This window comes from Nerophis ophidion, unplaced genomic scaffold, assembly GCF_033978795.1.
Source record: "Nerophis ophidion isolate RoL-2023_Sa unplaced genomic scaffold, RoL_Noph_v1.0 HiC_scaffold_127, whole genome shotgun sequence".
Classification (NCBI taxonomy): domain Eukaryota; kingdom Metazoa; phylum Chordata; class Actinopteri; order Syngnathiformes; family Syngnathidae; genus Nerophis; species Nerophis ophidion.
Genome location: NW_026907049.1, coordinates 40,560 through 63,942, shown reverse-complemented (window position 1 = coordinate 63,942; position 23,383 = coordinate 40,560). Strand labels below are relative to the sequence as shown.

General features: G+C 40.7%; 1 protein-coding gene across 2 annotated transcripts; it reads right to left on the bottom strand.

Annotated features, from left to right (window-relative positions):
* Positions 1-247: 247 nt before the first annotated feature.
* Positions 248-18,599, bottom strand: LOC133547488 (oocyte zinc finger protein XlCOF8.4-like). 2 transcript variants are annotated; one of them, XM_061893176.1, is made up of 2 exons: positions 18,096-18,599; positions 248-2,160 (listed from the first exon to the last, which is right to left on the bottom strand). In XM_061893176.1, the coding sequence occupies exons 1-2, from the start codon at positions 18,268-18,270 to the stop codon at positions 719-721; spliced, it is 1,617 nt and encodes a 538-aa protein (XP_061749160.1). In that variant the 5' UTR covers positions 18,271-18,599; the 3' UTR covers positions 248-718. The 2 variants fall into 2 exon arrangements, 1 of the variants encoding a protein (XP_061749160.1); XR_009805512.1 differs by lacking the exon at positions 18,096-18,599 and adding an exon at positions 10,248-10,360 and having other exon boundaries at positions 2,024-2,160.
* Between the last annotated feature and the right edge of the window lie 4,784 nt (positions 18,600-23,383).

Sequence of the window (23,383 nt, the reverse complement as noted above, 5' to 3'; positions counted from 1 at the left end):
AAAGACAACTGTTCAAATGATGTATGAAGTAAATAATAATATGCTTCCTGAAGTGGTCCAGAAGATGTTTCAGATGTGAACCAGTACATATGTATATCATATAAAGGTGACAATCTATGGGGTTATTAACAATTACAAATACAAATATGTAATACTTCAATATTTCATATAAATAGGTCTAAAATTGTATGATGAATATACAGTATATATATATATATATATATATATATATATACATATAGAGAGAGAGAGAGAGTGTGTGTGTATGTGTATACATACACACATGTTTATTGCATGTAAAATATGTATTTTACTGTTTACTCTCACTTTTTTACTCAAATTGTTCTGTCCATTTTTTAACAAAAGTACACAATGTTGCATATTAATGCATGTACTTGACTGAAAAAGGCATTACTATAAAATGTCTAATCTATAAATGTAAAGATCATATTAAACAGATTGTTAGACAAACAACAATGTCACACATGTTATATGTGCTGATGTTGTTAGAAAGTCAAAATGAAAGTCTGGACAGTTTATTTCAAATCCTGCAGTTTCATTTGCTGCTGCTGTTCTCACCAGCACACTTGTGTTTCTTACACTGGTACTTAGAAGACAATCTTTCACCACACACACTGCAACTCAACACTTTCTCTCCTGGGTGTCTTCTCATGTGTCTTACAAGCTTTGATCGTCAACAAAAGCTTCTGTTGCAGATTCAGCAGGAATGTGATTTTTCACCACTGTGTGTTCTGTTGTGTCTTTTCAAATGTTGACTTTGTGCAAAGCATTTACCACAGATTGAACAGGAGAAAGGTTTTTCACCAATGTGTGTTCTCATGTGTACTTTCAAACCCTGACTTTTAACAAAGCCTTTACCACAGATTGAACAGGAAAAAGGTTTTTCTCCAGTGTGTGTTCTCATGTGTCTTTTCAAACTCTGATTTTGTGCAAAACCTTTACCACAGATTGAACAAGAAAAAGGTTTTTCACCATTGTGTGTTCTCATGTGTACTTTCAAACTCTGACTTTCAACAAAACCTTTACCACAGGTAGAACAGGAAAAAGGTTTTTCACCAGTGTGTGTTCTCTTGTGTCTTTTCAAATGTTGACTTTCTCTAAAACCTTTACCACAGATTGAACAGGAAAAAGGTTTTTCACCGGTGTGTGTTCTCATGTGTACCTTCAAATTGATACTTTGTGTAAAACCTTTACTACAGAGTGAACAAGAAAAAGGTTTTTCTCTAGTGTGTGTTCTAATATGTCTTTTCAAACTCTGACTTTGTGTAAAACCTTTACCACAGGTTGAACAGGAAAAACGTTTTTCACCAGTGTGTGTTCTCATGTGTACTTTCAAATTGATACTTTGTCTAAAACCTTTACTGCAGAGTGAACAAGAAAAAGGTTTTTCTCCAGTGTGTGTTCTCATGTGTCTTTTCAGACGACAATGGTATTTAAAGGTTTTGTGAGAGTGAGAAGATGTGAAGTGAGTGTTGTCAGTGTGACATGTCTTATCATCTTTAGAGTCTTCATCATCAGTGTCAGGAGAGTGTGACGTTGTGTCCTCACTATCTGATAGTGGAGCTAAGAGCTTGTCTGCTTGTGATCCTCCACAGTGGTCTCCATCAGCTTCTGTTGTCATGTGTTGTGTTGAGCTGCTGCTTGGAGGCTCCCCCCCTCCCCTCTCCTCACTTTCACCTTTCACCTCATCATCTTCACTCTTCACAGGGACACCAGTCACTGGGAACTCCTCCAACCATTTAGGCTGACTGATGCCCTCTTCCTCCTCTTCCTCTCTAATGTGCGGCGGCTCTTGGTCCTCCTCTTGCTCCTTAAAGTGAGGGGTCAGTGGATCCTCCTCTTCCTTTTTAATGTGAGGTGTCAGCGGGTTCTCTTGCTCCTTAAAGTGAGGGGTAAGTGGATCCTCCTCTTCCTTTTTGATGTGTAAGATCAGTGGGTCCTCCGCTTGCCTTTTATTGTGAAGGGTCAGTTTAACATTATGGGTCTGTGGCGTCTCATGTTTCGCTTTATTGTGGGGGGGCTGTGGGTCCTCTACTCCCTCTTTAATGTGTTGGGAATGCGGTACATCTTTTTCCTCTTTAATGTGGTGGGGCTGTGGCTCTTCTTCCTGCTCATGAGGAAGATGTCCTTTATTGAGTTCTGCGGAACAGGAGAAAACAAACATTCTTCAGAAAAGTCCAGCTTTGCTCAATCACATGAGACATTGTCCTACACCAAGAAATTATTTCACAATCTCATCAGTTTCCCCTCACAGCAGTCAGGGTACTTCCAGCTGACACATGAAGAAGACCTTCAGAGGAATGCTTTTTCAGGCCAACATCCAATCCATTTTATTCATATAAAAACAGTCTAAAAGTCATTCCTACAATCCTTAATGGTAGACGCCATACATGAAAGTGTGCTGTTCTCCCTCTGAATAAGTCATACACACACAGGAAATAATGTACCACATGCCAGCCTCCACACAGTAGTACTAGTGATGAGCTCCCCCTGCTGGTGGACAATAATTAGTCATTTTCCTATTCATCTTTAGAGACATGTCTGTTATAAAAGAAGCATGAGCACAGTCAACATGTTGGCCAAGAAAGATGACATCTGTTTTGCTTTCATTTAGATAGTGTCACCACAGTTAAACTGGGAAGAAGTAATCAGATTACCGACTACACCTTCAAAAGATAACTTGTTTACCTTATTAATAATAGTAATAATGGATTATATTATTTAGTGCGTTACTAGACACTCAAATTGCGTTAGAGTGAGAACTGAGAAGGCATCATTCATGCAGTCCACACATTCAATCAAAATCAGAATCAGACATACCGTATTTCCTTGAATTGCCGCCGGGTATATAGTATGCACCTGCCTAGAATTACTGCCGGGTCAAACACGTTTCGCAAACTAATTAGCGCATGCTTAGCATTACCGCCGGCTCAGGATTAAAGCCGGGTCAAACTCGTTTCGCCAAATAATTAGCATATGCCTACAATTCCCGCCGGGTCAAACTTGTCACGTCACGAGTGACACATCACCTGTCATCATTTTCAAAATGGAGGAGGTTGATTTCAAAAATTTGAAATCGCATAAAAGGAAGAAAATTAAGAGCTATTCAGTAGGATTTAAGGTCCAAGTTATTGAATATGCTAAAAAGAACAGTAAGCAGCTATGTTTTATTAATATACCGTAGCTGCGTGTGTCAAATATGAGTCATTAAATGACTCCCGCCTCCTGGTGGTAGAGGGCGCTAGTGATCCTTCTTGCGACTACTCGGCTGAAGAAGAAGTGACAACAAGCAGCAAGAGTGAGCAGCGTGTGTTTATTTTTTCCTCTCGCTTGCACTTTTAACATGGAGGATTACATATCTAAAATAAAACCGTTTTCTAAACTGGACTTTCAATCGAAGCAGGAGGTAATAATGGAAGATCTCCATTGAGACAGAGAGACTTTTAAAACTGAAGAAAGATAAGGAGGACTTCTATAAACAAGTTATCGATGCTTTTGATCAGAAGGAGCTGCGCATAGACATCATTTATAAGTAAAGGTAAGACCATAATAACTTTTTTCTATTAAATGTGCTTTTCATGATGTATCCTTACATCACACTCAAATTTTTAAGCGCAGGCCTAAATACACCGCATCCCTTTGGTAAGTGCCGGAGTGAGAAGAGGTTTTACATTAATTAGCGCCCCGGCGGCAATTCAAGGAAATACGGTACTTTATTAATCCCCAAGGGGAAGTTAAAACTTTCAGCAATATGGTAAGATACATTTAATAATAATAATAATAAGTAGATGAGGCAATTGTTCCAAGGAATTGTGTGAATGCAGACAATTCTCACAACACCACAACACTTCTTCTCTCACCTTCCCAAAGTAATAATCTAGTCAATAATCACTGAAGTCATCAAAAAAATAAGGCATATTATATCAACAATGACTTTTTTTCAAGATGGCGCTGCCCGTGACTGACGTCTTTGCGTCGTCGTCCTGACAACATTTACGTTTTTTTATTTATTATCCAAACCCCGTTTCCATATGAGTTGGGAAATTGTGTTAGATGTAAATATAAACGGAATACAATGATTTGCAAATCCTTTTCAAGCCATATTCAGTTGAATATGCTACAAAGACAACATATTTGATGTTCAAACTCATAAACTTTTTTTTGTTGTTGCAAATAATAATTAACTTAGAATTTCATGGCTGCAACACGTGCCAAAGTAGTTGGGAAAGGGCATGTTCACCACTGTGTTTCATCACCTTTTCTTTTAACAACACTCAATAAACGTTTGGAAACTGAGGAAACTAATTGTTGAAGCTTTGAAAGTGGAATTCTTTCCCATTCTAGTTTTATGTAGAGCTTCAGTCCTTCAATAGTCCGGTGTCTTCCATCCATCCATTTTCCACCGCTTATTCCCTTTTGGGGTCGCTGGCGCCCATCTCAGCCACAATCGGGCAGAAGGCGGGGTACACCCCGGACAAGTCTCCACCTCATCGCAGGGCCAACACAGATAGACAGACAACATTCACATTCACATTCACACACTAGGGCCCATTTAGTGTTGCCAATCAACCTATCCCCAGGTGCATGTCTTTGGAAGTAGGAGGAAGCCGGAGTACCCGGAGGGAACCCACGCATTCACGGGGAGAACATGCAAACTCCACACAGAAAGATCCCGAGCCTGGGATTGAACCCAAGACTACAGGACCTTCGTATTGTGAGGCAGACGCACTAACCCTTCTGCCACCGTGAAGCCCAGTCCGGTGTCTTGTTGTCGTATTTTACACTTCATAATGCGCCACACATTTTCCATGGGAGACATGTCTGGACTGCAGGCAGGCCAGTCTGGTACCTGCACTCTTTTACTACGAAGCCACGCTGTTGTAACACGTGGCTTGGCATTGTTTTGCTGAAATAAGCAGGGGCGTCCATGATAACGTTGCTTTGATGACAACATCCATCCCATCCCATCCATTTTCTACCGCTTATTCCCTTACGGGTTCGCGGGGGGCGCTGGCGCCTATCTCAGCTACAATCGGGCGGAAGGCAGGGTACACCCTGGACAAGTCGCCACCTCATCGCAGGGCCAACACAGATAGACAGACAACATTCACACTCACATTCACACACTAGGGACAATTTAGTGTTGCCAATCAACCTATCCCCAGGTGCATGTCTTTGGAAGTGGGAGGAAGCCGGAGTACCCGGAGGGAACCCACGCATTCACGGGGAGAACATGCAAACTCCACACAGAAAGATCCCGAGCCCGGGATTGAACCCAGGACTGCAGGAACTTCGTATTGTGAGGCAGACGCACTAACCCCTCTGCCACCGTGAAGCCCACATATGTTGCTCCAAAACCTGTATGGACCATTCAGCATTAATGGTGCCTTCACAGATGTGTAAGTTACCCATGCCTTGGGCACTAATACACCCCCATACCATCACACATGTGTAAGTTACCCATGCCTTGGCCACTAATACACCCCCATACCATCACACATGTGTAAGTTACCCATGCCTTGGCCACTAATACACCCCCATACCATCACACATGTGTAAGTTACCCATGCCTTGGGCACTAATACACCCCCATACCATCACACATGTGTAAGTTACCCATGCCTTGGGCACTAATACACCCCCATACCATCACACATGTGTAAGTTACCCATGCCTTGGGCACTAATACACCCCCATACCATCACACATGTGTAAGTTACCCATGTCTTGGGTACTAATACACCCCCATACCATCACACATGTGTAAGTTACCCATGTCTTGGGCACTAATACACCCCCATACCATCACAGATGTGTAAGTTACCCATGCCTTGGGCACTAATACACCCCCATACCATCACACATGTGTAAGTTACCCATGCCTTGGCCACTAATACACCCCCATACCATCACACATGTGTAAGTTACCCATGCCTTGGGCACTAATACACCCCCATACCATCACACATGTGTAAGTTACCCATGCCTTGGGCACTAATACACCCCCATACCATCACACATGTGTAAGTTACCCATGTCTTGGGCACTAATACACCCCCATACCATCACACATGTGTAAGTTACCCATGCCTTGGGCACTAATACACCCCCATACCATCACACATGTGTAAGTTACCCATGCCTTGGCCACTAATACACCCCCATACCATCACACATGTGTAAGTTACCCATGCCTTGGGCACTAATACACCCCCATACCATCACACATGTGTAAGTTACCCATGCCTTGGGCACTAATACACCCCCATACCATCACACATGTGTAAGTTACCCATGCCTTGGGCACTAATACACCCCCATACCATCACACATGTGTAAGTTACCCATGCCTTGGGCACTAATACACCCCCATACCATCACACATGTGTAAGTTACCCATGCCTTGGGCACTAATACACCCCCATACCATCACACATGTGTAAGTTACCCATGCCTTGGGCACTAATACACCCCCATACCATCACACATGTGTAAGTTACCCATGTCTTGGGCACTAATACACCCCCATACCATCACACATGTGTAAGTTACCCATGCCTTGGGCACTAATACACCCCCATACCATCACAGATGTGTAAGTTACCCATGCCTTGGGCACTAATACACCCCCATACCATCACACATGCTGATTTTTCAACTTTGCGCCTAAAACAATCCGGACGGTTATTTTCCTTTTTGTTCCTGAGTACACCACATCCACAGTTTCCAAATATAATTTGAAATGAGGACTCGTCAGACCACGGAACACTTTTCCACTTTGCATCAGTCCATCTTAGATGAGCTCGGGCCCAGCCAAGCCGGCGGTGTTTCAGGGTGTTGTTGGTAAATGGGTTTGGCTTTGCATAGTAGAGTTTTAACTTGCACTTACAAATGTAGCGACCAACTGTAGTTACTGACTGTGGTTTTATGAAGTGTTCCTGAGCCCCTGTGGTGATATCCTCTACGCACTGATGTCAGTTTTTGATGCAGTACCGCCTAAGGCAGGGGTAGGGAACCTATGGCTCTAGAGCCAGATGGGGCTCTTTTGATGACTGCACCTGGCTCTCAGATAAATCTTAGCTGACATTGCTAAACATGGTAAGTAATGAATAATTCTGCCGGTAATCATAGTGTCAAAAATAACGTTCAAAATATAAAATATTTTCATGCATTTTAATCCATCCATCCGGTTTCTACCGCACCTGTTCAAGAAGTCGCATTAATGGTAAGAAGTATTTTATTTATTGTTGGTTAGCTTCAGAATAACAATGTTATTAAAAAGAATAAGAGACTTATTATACTCAAAAAATGTTGGACTTACTTAAAAATGAATGCATCATCATCATTTATTGTTATTCCTTTCATTAAAATGCATATATACAAGCCACGTACAATTGACACTTTCATTGTTTTTTTTGTTTCTTATACATTTCCATGATCAAAAAGGAGCAGATGGAAGAATAATAGTCTTATATTTATCTGCCCCCCTTTTTAACACCAATTATTTTCGATGACTTTATAACTGTTCCCTCCAACAACACCCGAACTCCAACATACTTTTCAATTGTCCTTTAAGTATTTTCACAATGACACGTCCAATCAGATCAAAATTCAGTTTGATATAATTCCAGTTTTCTCTTTTTATAACTCTTTTTAAAAACAAAGGTATTCTCACAGCTTTTTAAGTCTTTGTTTAGAGAATATCATGCTTTCACAGCAACAACAGACAAGCACATTTGTTTCAAATTTGTTGGCACTCTTGGATGTTTAAAGTCATACGGCCTTCTGTGGTTCTCATCTCCAGATGTGAACACACAACTTTTGTACGTCCTTTGGAAGAATTGTATTTCTCGCTTTGAACATCATTAATAGACTATTCAATTCTACAATGTCTTTTAGTTTTAGTAATTGTGACCTAATGAAGTGGTTTTGTGTGGTCGCTATATCGTACTTTAAAAATTATACAAATTGCTCTTTTCTGTGAAATAAAAGCATTATGTTGCTATGATATGTATTTCCCAATATTTCTGCACAATAATTGAAATAAGATAGAATAATAGTTGTATTCAGTCTTAAAAAAAATATTATATGGCTCTCACGGAAATACTTTTTAAAATATTTGGCTTGTATGGCTCTCTCAGCTAAAAAGGTTCCCGACCCCTGGCCTAAGGGATCAAAGGTCCGTAATATCATTGCTTATGTGCAGTGATTTCCCCAGATTCTCTGAACCGTTTGATGATTTTACGGACCGTAGATGGTAAAACCCTAAATTCCTTGCCATAGCTCAGGTGTGCCCACACTTTTTCTGCAGGCGAGCTACTTTTCAATTGACCAACTCGAGGGGATCTACCTCATTTATATATATCATTTATATTTATTTATTTATGAAAGAGACATTTTTGTAAACAAGTTAAATGTGTTTAATGATAATACAAGCATGTGTAACACATATAGATGTCTTTCTTTCACGAAGACAAGAATATAAGTTGGTGTATTACCTGATTCTGATGACTTGCATTGATTGGAATCAGACAGTAATGATGATAACCCCCACATTTTCAAATGGAGGAGGAACAAAGTTGTCCTTTCTGTACAATACCACATGAAAGTGATTGGTTTTTGGCATCTAATTCATCCAGCTTCCATACACTTTACAAGAAAAACATTGGCGGCAAATTCCGTAGCTTGCTTGATTGACATTCACGGCACCCGAGGGTCTTGTGAGATGACGCTGGCTGCTGCCAGTTCATTATTATGAAAAAATGACAGAGAGGAAGGCGAGAAACACTTTTTATTTCAACAGACTCTCGCGCCGTCCCTTCCGTCAAAACTCTAAAGGCCGACTGCACATTTCCTATCTTCACAATAAAAGCCCTGCTTCATGCTGCCTGCGCTAACAAAATAAGAGTCTCGGAAAGCTGGCGTGCACAAGTGATGTGCACGCCAGCTTTCTGAGGGATCGCTTGTGCACGCCAGTTTTCCGAGACTCTGTATTTAGTTAGCGCATGAAATAAAAAGTGTTTCTCGCCTTCCTCTCGGTCATATTTTCATAATAATGATCTTGCAGCAGCCAGCGTCATCTCACAAGACCCTCCGGTACCGTGAATGTCATTTAAGTGACGTCTTGGTGAAGATTGATGATCACTAATTTTGAGGTCTATTTTTTTTAAAAGCCTGGCTCGAGATCGACTGACACACCCCCCGCGGTTGACTGGTAGCTCGCGATCGACATAATGGGCACCCCTGCAATAGCTTGTTGAGAAATGTTGTTCTAAAACTGTTCGACAATTTGCTTACAAAATGATGATACTCTACCAATCCTTCTTTGTGAATTACTTAACATTTCACGGAAACTGCTTTTATACCCAATCATGGCACCCACCTGTTCCCAATTAGCCTGCACACCTGTGGGATGTTCCAAATAAGTGTTTGATGAGCATTCCTCTACTTAATACGTATTCATTGCCACCTTTCCCAACTTCTTTGTCATGTGTTGCTGGCATCAAATTCTATAGGTAATGATTATTTGCAACAAGAAAAAAGTTTATCAGTTTGAACATCAATTATGTTGTCTTTGTAGCATATTCAACTGAATATGGGTTGAAAATTTTTTGCAGATCATTGTATTCAGTTTATATTTACATCTAACACAATTTCCCAACTCATATGGAAACGGGGTTTGTAGTACTAATTTGCATCCTAAATGCAAAGTTTTTGCATGAAACAGTGAGATATAACAGAGATGCACTTCTGGACATCGGAAAAGCTCACCACGAGCTCACTTATAGTCTGACGGACTTCAACTTTCTGCTACGACGAGAGCCAGCTAACCACAAAACAACAACAACAAGACGGCGGGGTTACATGCTAGGCTAAAGGCTAGAGCTACACAACCACCACTACCTAGCCTGCTGCTAGCTGACGTGCGCTCGCTCAGCAACAAGCTGGATGAGCTGAGAACCAGGACTACATCCCAACGTGAACTGAGAGAATGCTGTGCTCTTATTTACATGGAAACCTGGCTTTCGGACAGCATCCCAGACTCTGCTATCCAGCTAGCAACGCACTCAGTCTACCGTGGAGACCGGACAAAGGCTTCAAGAAAGGCGAGAGGCGACGGGGTCTGTGTTTACGTGAGTAACAGCTGGTGCTCGGACGTACAGGTGGTTGAAAGACACTGCTCGGACAACATTGAGTTGTTGATGGTGAAATGCAGACCTTTTTACCTGCCAAGGGAGTTCAGTGCAGTGTTTATACTGTCTGTTTACATCCCGCCACGGGCGGACTCCACTACAGCGCTAAAGCTGCTGCATGACGTCATCAGTAAACAAGAGACCCCACACCCTGATGCTGCGTTCACGGTAGCTGGGAACCACCTAAAGAGTGTCCTCCCAAAATACGATCAATATGTGAACTTTACTACGAGGGAGATAAACACCCTGGACCAGGTGTACTGCAACGTGAGGGGAGCCTACAAGGCTGTACCCAGACCACACTTTGGACTATCTGATCACATCTCAGCTTTTCTACATCCAGCGTCCCAAGCAAGCCCCCCCAGTGAGTAAAACTGTTCAAGTTTGGAATGAAGACACTGAACTAGTGCTTCAGGACTGCTTTGGGAGTACAGACTGGGACATGTTTAAAACTGCTGCTCAGAGGGATGACGGTACTGTGGACATAGAGGAATATGCTTCCAGTGTAACTGGCTACATCAGCACATGTGTGCAAAACATTGTTCCCACAAAACAATACAAGATATACCCAAACCAAAAACCCTGGATTAATGTTCGGTCCAAGCTACATGCCCGCTCCACTGCATTTCTCTCAGGCAACGCTGAGGACTACAAGAAGGCCAGATATGACATGTGTAAATCCATCAGCAAGGCCAAGGGACAATGCAGACTAAAGCTGGAGGGATTCTACTTCAACACAGATTCCCGACGCATGTGGCAAGGCCTGCAACACATCACAGACTACAAGCAGGGGAGCAGGGGGGTCACAAACAGCCAACAATCACTGCCAGATGAGCTGAATGAGTTCTACGCACGCTTCGAGGTCCTCAACACCAACTAACAGAGAGGGGTTCTGACCACGGAGCCCACGCAGGACCCACCGCTCACTGTGACAACAGCAGAGGTACGTACAGTTCTGAAGAAAACAAACCCACGGAAGGCAGTCGGCCTAGACAACATCCCTGGCCAGGCCCTCAGGGTGTGTTCATCAGAGCTGGCTGACGTACTTGCTGACATATACAACTTGTCACTAACACAAGCTGTTGTGCCCACCTGCTTCAAGACCACCACCATCGTGCCCCTGCCAAAGAAAAACACTGTGACCTGTCTGTTGCACTCACCCCAATAGTGATGAAGTGCTTCCAGAGGATAGTCATGTCACACATCAAGAAGACCATCCCAGACACACTGGACCCTCTACAGCAGGGGTCACCAACCTTTTTGAAACCAAGAGCTACTTCTTGGGTACTGATTAATGAGAAGGGCTACCAGTTTGATACACACTTAAACAAATTGCCACAAATAGACAATTTGCTCAATTAACCTTTAATAGATAAATCTATGTATGTATATATATATATGTATATATATATATATATATATATATGTATAAATGGGTATTTCTGTCAGTTATTCCGTCCTAACTTTTTTTTCCTTTTACGGAAGGTTTTTTTGTAGAGAATAAATGATGAAAAAACACTTAATTGAACGGTTTAAAAGAAGAGAAAACACGAAAAAATGAAAATTAAATTTTGAAACATAGTTTATCTTCAATTTCGACTCTTTAAAATTCAAAATTCAAACAAAAAAAAGGAAGAGAAAAACTAGCTAATTTGAATCTTTTTGAAAAAATTAAAAAAATTATTTATGTAACATCATTAGTCATTTTTCCTGATTAATATTAATTTTAGAGTTTTGATGACATGTTTTGAATAGGTTAAAATTCAATATGCACTTTGTTAGAATATATAACAAATTGGACCGAGCTATATATCTAACTAAGACAAATCATTATTTCTTCTAGATTTTCTAGATCAAACATTTTAAAAGACATTCAAAAGAATTTGAAATAAGATCTAAAATTGATTCCACAGATTTTCTAGATTTGCCAGAATCATTTTTTTGAATTTTAATCATAAGTTTGAAGAAATATTTCACAAATATTCTTCGTCGAAAAAACAGAAGCTAAAATGAAGAATTAAATTAAAATGTATTTATTATTCCTATTTTCTTTCTTTCTTTAGTTTATTTCGAACATGAATATTTACAACACAATACAATACAGACAATAAAAATTATTTACAATAAAAAAAAAATACTTGAACATTTATTTAAATTGTCAAGAAAGAAGAGGAAGGAATTTAAAAGGTAAAAAGGTGAATGTGTTTAAAAATCCTAAAATCAATTTTAAGGTTGTATATTTTCTCTAGAATTGTCTTTCTGAAAGTTATAGGAAGCAAATAAAAAATAAAAATGAATGTATTTAAACAAGTGAAGACCAAGTCTTTAAAATATTTTCTTGGATTTTTTAAATTCTATTTGAGTTTTGTCTCTCTTAGAATTAAAAAAGTCAAGCAAAGCGAGACCAGCTTGCTAGTAAATAAATCAAATTTAGAAAATAGAGGCGGCTCACTGGTAAGTGCTGCTATTTGAGCTATTTTTCGAAAAGGCCAGCGGGCGACTTATCTGGTCCTTACAGGTGACCGGTGCCCGCGGTCACCGAGTTGGTGACCCCTGCTCTACAGTTTGCCTACCGGCAGAACCGGTCCACTGATGATGAAGTCAACCCCGTCATCCACACCACCCTCACCCACGTAGAGGGCAAGGACACCTATGCCAGGCTATTATTCATCGACTACAGCTCTACTTTTAACACGGTCATCCCACAAAAACTCACTGCTAAACTCCTCACTGTTGGTCTGACACCAACTCTCTGTGACTGGGTCCTGAACTTTCTCACAAACCGGCCCCAGTCAGTCAAAATCGGCAACCAGACATCAGGCACAAAAGTTCTAAGCATTGGGACCCCCCAAGGCTGCGTGCTGAGCCCCCTATTGTACACCCTCTTTAAATTCCTCGGGACCCACATCAGCGAGGACCTCACCTGGAATCACAACACCCAACAAACAATAAAGAAAGCCCAGCAGCGACTGTACTTCCTAAGAAGGCTGAGAAAATTTGGCATGCCACCAAAAATTCTCAGCAACTTCTATAGAAGTACGGTTGAGAGTGTCCTTGCCAGCTCAATCACGGTCTGGTATGGAAACTGCACTGCTAAGGACAGGAAGGCACTCCAGCGAGTGATTAAAACTGCTCAGTACATATCAGGAGCAGCCTTCCCCTCACTACAGGACATGTAGTCTACCAGGGCCACCAGGAGAGCACACAACATCATCAAGGACAGTACACAGTCTCTCCAGCCTCCTACCATCAGGCAGACCATATAGGAGCCTGAAATCCAGGACTACCAGACAGACAAACAGTTTCTTCCCACAGGCCATCAGGCTTGTGAATGCTAACTTGTGAATGCTAGCTCCCTCCAACTCCCCGTTTTTACTTTTGTCTTTTTGAACAAAAGACAGCTACCTTGACCACCCCCGAACTGTGAACCATCACTGTAGACACGTTTCACCGTTGATCACTAAAGACACTTTAACTGCTGCTGTGACCCAAGGTCACCTCCATATTTATACTGTTGACTGTCAATCAGAATGTGCAATAATGTTATGTTACTTACTCTGCCTTGTATATACATTTTTATTTTTATTTTTTATTTTTAGCTAAGTACCGTGTGACTTGTTGAAGGGTGGACTAGCAAAGTAAGATTTTCATTGTACGGCAAACTGTCTAATTGTGCATATGACAATAAACAATCTTGAATCAAAAAGTGATTTGATGTAATATTTTGATATTTACACATCGCATATTTACACACACGCATTTTACTAGAATACCCTTATGAGCATTACATATATCAATATCAAGTACCTACTGTACTGTTTACTTGTTGAAATACCCTTTTTAGAACAAATATCTACCCAAATGGCCACTTTGTTGCTGCCAAAAATGTATCTTAAGTAATAATTTGATATTGACACATCTCATCTCTGCATATTTTACTAGAATACTCTTATGGACATTACATATATATATAAATAAAGTACCTACTGTACTGTATACTTGTAGAAATACCTTTTACAAAGCTAAAATATACCAAAACAACCACTCTGCTGCTGCCAAAATTTGATTTCAAGTAATATTTTGATACTGACACATCTCATCTCTGCATAGTTTACTAAAATACCCTTATGAGCATTACATGTATCAAAATCAAGTACCTACTGTACCGTTTACTTGTTGAAATACCATTTTTAGAGCAAATATCTACCCAAATGGCCACATTACTGCTGCCAAAAATGTATTTTAAGTAATATTTTGATACTGACACATCTCATCTCTGCATATTTTACTAAATACTCTTATGGGCATGACATATATATAAATCAATTACCTACTGTATACTTGTAGAAATACCCTTTACAAAGCTAAAATATACCAAAACAACCACTTTACTGCTGCCAAAAATTGATTTCAAGTAATATTTTGATATTTACACATCTCATCTCGGCATATTGTACTGGAATACCCTTATGGGCATTACACATGTATAAACCTAGTACCTACTGTACTGTTTACTTGTTGAAATACCCCATTTAGAGCTAAAAACTACCCAATTTGCTACTTTACTGCGACCAATAATCGATTCCAGATAATATCAACAATAATAACAAAATTGTCAGAATAATTGTATATAAGTTATAAAACAACTTTGTTTTCCATTGAATTCAGGTCCCCTGCGACGAGACCAAAGCTGTCTTTCATCTTATCAAACAAAAGGCTTGTAAAACTCCACTGTCTGCGATGGGATGCAACATGGAGGTGTCGGTTTCTTTGATCTATTGACAGCCACAGGAGACCTTTTCTTGACCCGAGAGCTACAAAGCGGAGAGGGAGCAGACCTGACGCAGCACAAGGCACCTTTTCTTTTAGCTGTTTATGATCGAGTGCGACAGCCATTTACGACCCCCCTCCCTTTAGAAACATCTGAAGCTATGTAATCAGAAAAGCCCCAAAGGAAAGAGGACGCGTGGAACTCCCTCGTCAGAGCGTGGTGGGAAACTGTACGAAGTTGCAGCCCAGACGTTTCTCCTCATGAGCTAAATTGAATCCTGTCTGTGTTTGATTTCTTTGCTCCTTGTCTTGTTTAATAGATGTCATCGGCAAAAATGTCAAAGCATATCTCTGAAACACAATGTTATACCTTCTGAAAACGATAGCAAGAATATACCTACAAATTTCAGAAAACGTCACGAGCAAACACTTTGTTTAAAAAGTTTTTACTGCCTTTTTAGCCCTTTCCTCATCGCAGCCACCCCCTCGTCTTCTCCCCCCCAGCCATGGTTGCAACCCCCTACTCCTCCACCAGACATTAGTCATCTTTGTGGACCAGGTCAGAGGTCAACTGAGGAAGCTGCATCCTAGAAACTATCTGGTGCGCACCTGAATATCTGGTGTGCACTATGTAATATTTAAGTACAGTCTTTTATTTTCCAATCAATTCATTTTGTAACATGAATTGATTAACGTGGACCCCGACTTAAACAAGTTGAAAAACTTATTCGGGTGTTCAATTGTACGGAATATGTACCGAACTGTGCAATCTACTAATAAAAGTATCAATCAATCATTCAATCAATTCCTACATGCAAACACAGTGTTACTGTTCAAACTGTGTGTAATGCAACAGTATTTAAAATTATTAAATATACTCGTTAAATAATGTGTCCTCCTTGTTTTTAATGAATAATTAAGGCCTACTATGCTACTGTATTTTAATGCTGTTCATGATGGTGGTACTTGGAAATCCAAGTATTTTCTGAGGTGGTACTTGGTTAAAAAAGTTTGACAACTACTGACGTAATGACATTGTAAACTAAATTGGCAGACACCTTTTTGTTTTACCTAAACGGCGTCTGCTCATACATCGCGCTTCCAACGAGATCCCGTCACCCCCCGAGTAAAAAGGTTCCACAACTGTTCACGTTTTACCATCTCATCTTATTTTCCATCATGTGAATGTTGGAAGTGGAACTAAATATGATCTCTGAGAGGGGTACACATTATTACCAAAGCAGGGCCCCCGTCCACATATACCAGCGTTTCTCAAAGTGTGGGGCGGGCCCCACCTGTGGGGAATAGAGACATGACAGGTGGGGCGCGAGGAACGGGAGGGAATTTCACTTAAAAACATGTTTTCATTATTATATTCTTGCGGCGGCAATGACCAAGAAGAGCGCGGAGTTGGAATATAATTACAACACTTTATGTACATATTTATATCATATTTACATAATATGTAACTACAAGCTCCATTCACAGACAGAGTCCCACTGCTTTTATGAGCGGTCAAGCGAGTCAAAAGCCGAAAATGTTTTTTTATTTTTTATTTGTGGCGGCCGTAATTCTTTCGTGGCGAGCCGCCACAAATAAATGAATGTGTGGGAAACCCTGACATGAATGTTACTTGATGTTCAATACATTTGAAAATGTTAAGCTTGGCATTAGTGAATTATATTTATATAGCGCTTTTCTCTAGTGACACACATAGTGAAACCCAATATCTAAGTTACATTTAAACCAGTGTGGGTGGCACTGGGAGCAGGTGGGTAAAGTGTCTTGCCCAAGGACACAACGGCAGTGACTAGGATGGCGGAAGCGGGAATCGAACCTGCAGCCCTCAAGTTGCTGGCACGGCTGCTCTACCAACCGAGCTATGCCGCCCCATTAGCGTTCTGTTGTGACGATGGGGGCAGGTGGGGCTTGAAAACTCCCCCTTGTCCAAAGTGGGGGATGACAAAAAAAGTTTGAGAACCACTGACATATACAATACTACTACATATCTGATGAAAAACAACATTATTTTAGTTTTTTTAATTATAAGTGTGCCAAATCACCTCTATTTGGACATTATCTAATGCAGGGGTGTCCAAAGTGCGGCCCGGGGGCCATTTGCGGCCCGCAGCTAATCGTTTACCCACCCGCCACACATTCTGCAAAAATTGCAAAATTGATAGTATTGCAAAAATTCAAAAACACATTTAAAAAAAGTGGAATGAGGTGAAATATAATGAGAAAACGTGGCAATGTTGACACAAAGCTGCCATGCAGGCAGTTTTTTTTTTCCTTGTGTCTTTATTTGTTTTTTTTTTCCATGTTTTATGTAGAAAAATATTGCATATGTTGTGTGGTTGCCATATAAAAAGATCAAAATTTGGACAAAAGAACATAAAATAAACAAAATAATAGTTCAAACTTAAAATCGACAGATATATCCGAAGTTTATCTTTAAATTTAAGTGTTAAAAGTAAAAAAAAAAAAATCTAATAAAAATGAATCACTTTATGAGTGGGGAACCTTTCGGATCTCAAATATATTTAGTAGGATTTTATTTAACTTTTCACTGTGATTACTCAAAAATATTAAATAATTAAAATCAATGATGTCCTGCATTATTGATCTTTGAGGGCTTGAATTGCTAAATAAAGGAACTCTCCTGAAGGAATCAATAAAGTACTATCTATCTATCTAAATACTGCATATTTCAGTTTTACGATGAAAAAACAAGTTGTCTTTGACTGAAAAGGCACAAAACCTTATTTGTTTTACTTTATATCAACCTCAAGTTGATATAGAGATTTACTGTAAGCATTAAATAAAAAAATAATAATAATAATTTGACCTTTTTTTTTAACATTTTAGTGACCGAGACCCTCTATGCTCCCCAGAAGCCCTAAGGATTAAAAAAAAAATCCATATATTTTGTTATGGTTTGAAAATGAAAAATATCAAAATGGCCCCTGCATGCTTACATTTTTCCGTGTTCGGCCCTCTGTGGAAAAAGTTTGGACACCCCTGATCTAATGGAAATGACTGCTGCAAACACGTCATGTTCATGATGAAATATAAAGTTAGTAAAGATGTGAGAGTAAGAAGTAAACAAACCTGTTCTGTGTAACACAACTTGAGGTTTCTTGAAAACAGCTTCCAATAGTTGACGTAGTCTCTCGTTCTCTTCTTTTGTCCGAGAAAGTTCCTCTTTGTACTCTGCTATCGTTCTTTCACACATTTTCACACAACAAAGTTCTTCCTCATACTTTGCTATCGTTCTTTCGCACATTTTCACACAATCACAACACTTTACACTCACACTTGATCTTAACTAAGCGATGTGTTGATCAAATCCGCGTCTCTTTGTTAGCGGCTAACAAGCTAAGCTAACTAGCATGCTAAGCTAATTGGCGCGCTCAAACAACTATCAAGCTAAACGGGCCTAATAATCTCCAAATGTGGCTGAGACGAGTGGAGTTTACCCTGACACGGAGGATGAATAAAGTGTAGTTAGTAGCGATGTGAGGAGATGTGCCGAGGCTTAGAAGCGTGTGTGGAGAAAAGGAGGACTTTGCCGCAAAGCGCATGTCTTCCAAGCATGCGTCCGTAGGGGCGGGGCCAAAGAGTAATAGTTGTGATGTTTTGAGCTAGGGAGTATTAGAACTACACTACCCAGCATGCAACAGTAGTGACGAGCATGCGCGGTAGCCCCGTGAAGTGGTGTCGTATGTCGCCATGCAGACAGCTAGAATGTGGTTATGAGCACGCTGTGTGAGTCAACGTTGAACACGCCTCGTCTGCATTTATTACAATTAGACAGACAACACAATAAGTGCATTAAAAACAGTACTAGTTAATTATTCTCATACATACATGATTTAAAGTAAAATACGGTTTATATATTTGAAATATCATTTTTGATTGATTGATTGATTGATTGATACTTGTATTAGTAGATTGCACAGTACAGTACATATTCCGTACAATTGACCACTAAATGGTAACACCCCAATAAGTTTTCAACTTGTTTAAGTCAGGGTCCACGTTAATCAATTCATGGTACAAATATATACTATCAGCATAATACAGTCATCACACATGTTAATCATCATAGTATATACAATTAATTATTTACATTATTTACAATCCGGGGGGTGGGATGAGGAGCTTTGGTTGATATCAGTACTTCAGTCATCAACAATTGCATCAACAGAGAAATGTGGACATTGAAACAGTGTAGGTCTTATTTAGTAGGATATGTACATCCAGCAGAGAACATAGTGAGTTCAGATAGCATAAGAACAAGTATGTACATTAGAACAGTGGTCCCCAACCACCGGGCCGCGGAAGAATTTTTTATAAAAAAAAAATAATAATAATAATGTTTTTTTGTATTTTTTTATTAAATCAACATAAAAACACAATATACACTTACAACTAGTGCACCAACCACAAAAAACTCCCTTTTTCATGACAAAAACCTCCCTTTTTCATGACAAAGAAGAAAAAAAAAAAAAAGAAAAAAAAAAGTTTTGTCCCGGTGGGATTTCTCCATCAGTTGCTTGTCACTCCTGACAGCTCTTTCCGCAAGTCCATTCGACTTGGGAAACTCTGGGCTACTGGTGGTGTGGATGAAGTCCCGCTCCTCAGCATATTTCCTGAATTGCTCACACTTGTACTGTCTTACATTATCAGATAGCAGTGTGTGTGGTGTACCGTGCAATGAAAAATGTTATTTCATTTTGGAAATTACAACTGTCGCTGTGATGTTTTGTAGAAGGTCAATTTCAAACCATCCAGAATAGGAATCCACTATCACCTGGTAGTGTTGTCCACGCCATTCAAAAATGTTTGTAGCAACTGTGGACCACGGAAGGTCTGGAACTGGATGGAGATGAAGTGGTTCTTTCTGCTGATGTGGTTTTGTGCTGTTGCACACTGTGCAAAAAAGTAGTTCTTTAGTGATGTCTCGTGACATTGATGGCCAAAAGATGATACCTCTTGCTCTGCGTTTGGTTGCTTCAATGCCTGGGTGACTTTTGTGTACAATATTAATGTACTCTTTTGGTAGTGACGTTGGAATGACTGCTTTCTGCCTTTTCATGACAATTCCATCTTCCACAGTGAGTTTGTCTCTGTAGGGGAAGAAAACTTCAATGGCAGGCTGCAGCTGAGTCTTTCTGGCAGGCCATCTACGCTGGATAACTACACTGAGTCTGCATTACTTCAACCTCCTCCATGTGCTTCTTGAGCTCTTCCAGGCGGGCTGTAGAAATGTAGCTCACAGACATGATGTCGAAAGAACCACTATCAGATGGGCTCTCACTGTCTGTTGCATTAGGGGCTCTTGAAAGAGTGTCAGCCAAGTACATGTGCTTTCCTTTTTTGTAGATTAGGCTTATGTCATAGCTTTGCAAGCGTAGCAGCATCTGCTGAAGACGGGCCGGGGCATTGTGAATTGGTTTCTTCAAGATAGTCCCCAACGGTTGGTGGTCAGTTTCTACTGTGGTGGCCTTGCCATACACATAGTCTCTGAACTTGGTGCATGCAAACACAACAGCTAGAAGCTCCTTCTCAATTTGAGCGTATTGACTTTCTGTTTCTGTAAGGGCGCGGGATGCAAAGGCTACTGGCCTTCCATTTTGCATGAGGCAGCTCCTAGTCCAAAGCATGACGCCTCACAGGTCAGCGTGACTGGCTCTTTGACATCTTAGTAGGCCAATACTGGTGGAAAGGAGAGACATGCTTTCAGGCGGTCGAAAGCATCTTGGTGTTGCTGGAACCAGCACCATGCGGTCTCTTTGTGAGTCAGCTTCCTCAGTGGCGTTGCGATGTCACTGAGGTTTGGAATGTGCTTGCCAAAATAGTTAACCATTCCCAGGAAACGGTGAAGTGAAGTGACATCTGTGGGGACTGGCATGTCTGTGATAGCAGCAGTTTTGGAGGGGTCAGCTTTCAAACCTTTACTTCTGAAGATATGACCAACGTAGCATACTTGGTCAAGTCGAAATTTGCATTTCTGCATGTTGAGTTTGAGGTTTATTTCCTTCACACGTTCTAGCACCTTTTTTGGCTTCCGATGATGATGTCATCGACGATGACTGAGCATGGATATCCAGCAAAGAGCTGATCCATTGTGCGCTGGAATACTCCGCTTGCTGAGTTAATGCCGAAAGGCATGCGAAGGAATCAGTAACGTCCAAAAGGAGTACTGAATGTTGTCTTCATTGAGGACTTCTTGTCCAGGCGGATCTGCCAGAATGAATTTTTTGCATCTAGTACTGAAAACATTTGTGCTGCTACCTCCTCCACACTTCTCATGGGGTGGTGGGGCCGTTTTAGTGCTTCATTTAAAGGCCTACTGAAAGCCACTACTACCCACCACGCAGTCTGATAGTTTATATATCAATGATGAAATATTAACATTGCAACACATGCCAATATGGCCTTTTTGGTTTAATAAATTGCAATTTTAAATTTCCCGGGAGTTTCGTCTTCGAAACGTTGTGTAATGATGACGTGTACGCAAGACGTCACAGGTTTTTAGGAAGTATGAGCGCTGCACACACACACACAGCTAAAAGTCGTCTGCTTTAACGGCATAATTATACAGTTTTTTGGACATCTGTGTTGCTGAATCTTTTGCAATTTGTTCAATTAATATTGGAGAAGTCACAGTAGAAAGATGGAGTTGGGAAGCTTTAGCCTTTAGCCACACAAACACACGGTGATTCCTTGTTTAAAATTCCTGGAGGTGAAACTTTCCTATGGATCAGAGCGCGGTCAAGAGAACATGGATCCCGACCATATGTCAACCAGCAGGTTTCGGTGAGATAATTGTGGTTAAAAAGTCAGTTCTTACCGGAGAAAAGCTGAGCTTGTGCCATCCATAGCTGCCGTCGACTCCCCTGAGACACTGCGCGTCAAGACAGTCGTGGAGACACACTTCCGACTATCAGGTACTATTTAACTCACTAAAACACTGGCAACACAATAGAAAGATAAGGGATTTCCTAGAATTAACTTAGTAAATATGTCAAAAAACTTCGGAATCCGTCCCAATGCAATCACGTTTTTTTTTAAAAACTTTTTTTAAATTATTTTTTTCTAGTCCGTCGCTATCAATATCCCCAAACACGAATCTTTCATCCTCGCTCAAATTAATGGGAAAATTGTCGTTTTCTCGGTCCGAATAGCACTTTTTGTTGGAGGCTCCCATTAAAAACAATGTGAATATGTGAGGAGCCATCAAACATGTGACGTCATCGTCTGCGACTTCCAGCATTTCTCTTAGCACCGAAAGTTGCGAAATTTATCGTGGATGATCACTACTAAATCCTTTCAGCAAATATATGGCAATGTAGCGAAATGATCAAGTATGACACATAGAATGGCCCTGCTGTCCCCGTTTAAATAAGAAAATCTCATTTCAGTAGGCCTTTAAATCTTTGGGGTTGATGCACAATCTGATTTCTGATTTGACTTTTGTGTGCCCAGCGACCATGGATGACACCCAAGCTGTTGGTTCGGTGACTGAAGTAATAACGTCTATGCTTTCCATGGATTTAAGTTCAGCTTTCACACAGTCTTGCATCGCTACTGGGATGCGGTGGGCCGGCCTAACAACTGGCGGCACATTGGGGTCCACTGTCATTGTGTAAACAACTGGTAGTTCTCCGAGCTCTTCACTGAAAATATCTTGGTATTGTGTGAGGATCCGTGCGCTGAACTCTCCAGTGTTCTCTGTGGTGACATGGTGCACATCGGGACTCAACTCGACTAGCCCCGTACGCAGGCATGCACGGAAGCCCAACAGTGATGTCACATTCTATCCACTGTGAAAAATGGCAGTAAGTGGCGCTGTCCCTTTAAAAAGCATGTCAGCGTAGCTTCACCTTGTGTCTCGATTTTGGCTCCTCCGTAAGCCACCAAATTTGTGCTTCTGTGTTGTTTGGCGAGTTTCACGCCGCTGTTTACTCTATTGAAAGTCTTCAGTGACATTACATTGCATTTAGCACCTGTATCCACTTTCATTTTGGTTGGCATGTCGTTTATGCACACTGTGACAAATCCTTCATCTTGGTCTCTTTGTTGTGGATTTACAGAGTCAATGCAATTTTCTATTTCCAAGCCATCCACGTAGAATGTGTCATTTTCACTTTGGCTGTGTTGATCCACTGTCACATCATGCACAGACTGTCCATAGCACTTGTTTGTGGTAAACTTGGACTGACTCTGTGGCTTTGACTTGCAGCATTTTTTGTACAGATTTTGTTTCTTGCAGCTGTTTTCATGTTGTAATTCTCGAACACACCACCAGGGTGTGCACATCGAGGAGTCAGTTACTACCACCCTCTCATGCAGTGCGTATGTACAATTACTGTCCTGCTGAAGTCTTATTT

Bases quoted from the DNA above. Each gene is read 5' to 3' on its own strand.
- LOC133547488 (XM_061893176.1), bottom strand. From the start codon at position 18,270: ATGTGCGAAAGAACGATAGCAAAGTATGAGGAAGAACTTTGTTGTGTG. The intron at 2,161-18,095 runs GTTTGTTTACTT...CCTGTTCCGCAG, and splicing joins AGTTGTGTTACACAGAACAG to AACTCAATAAAGGACATCTT.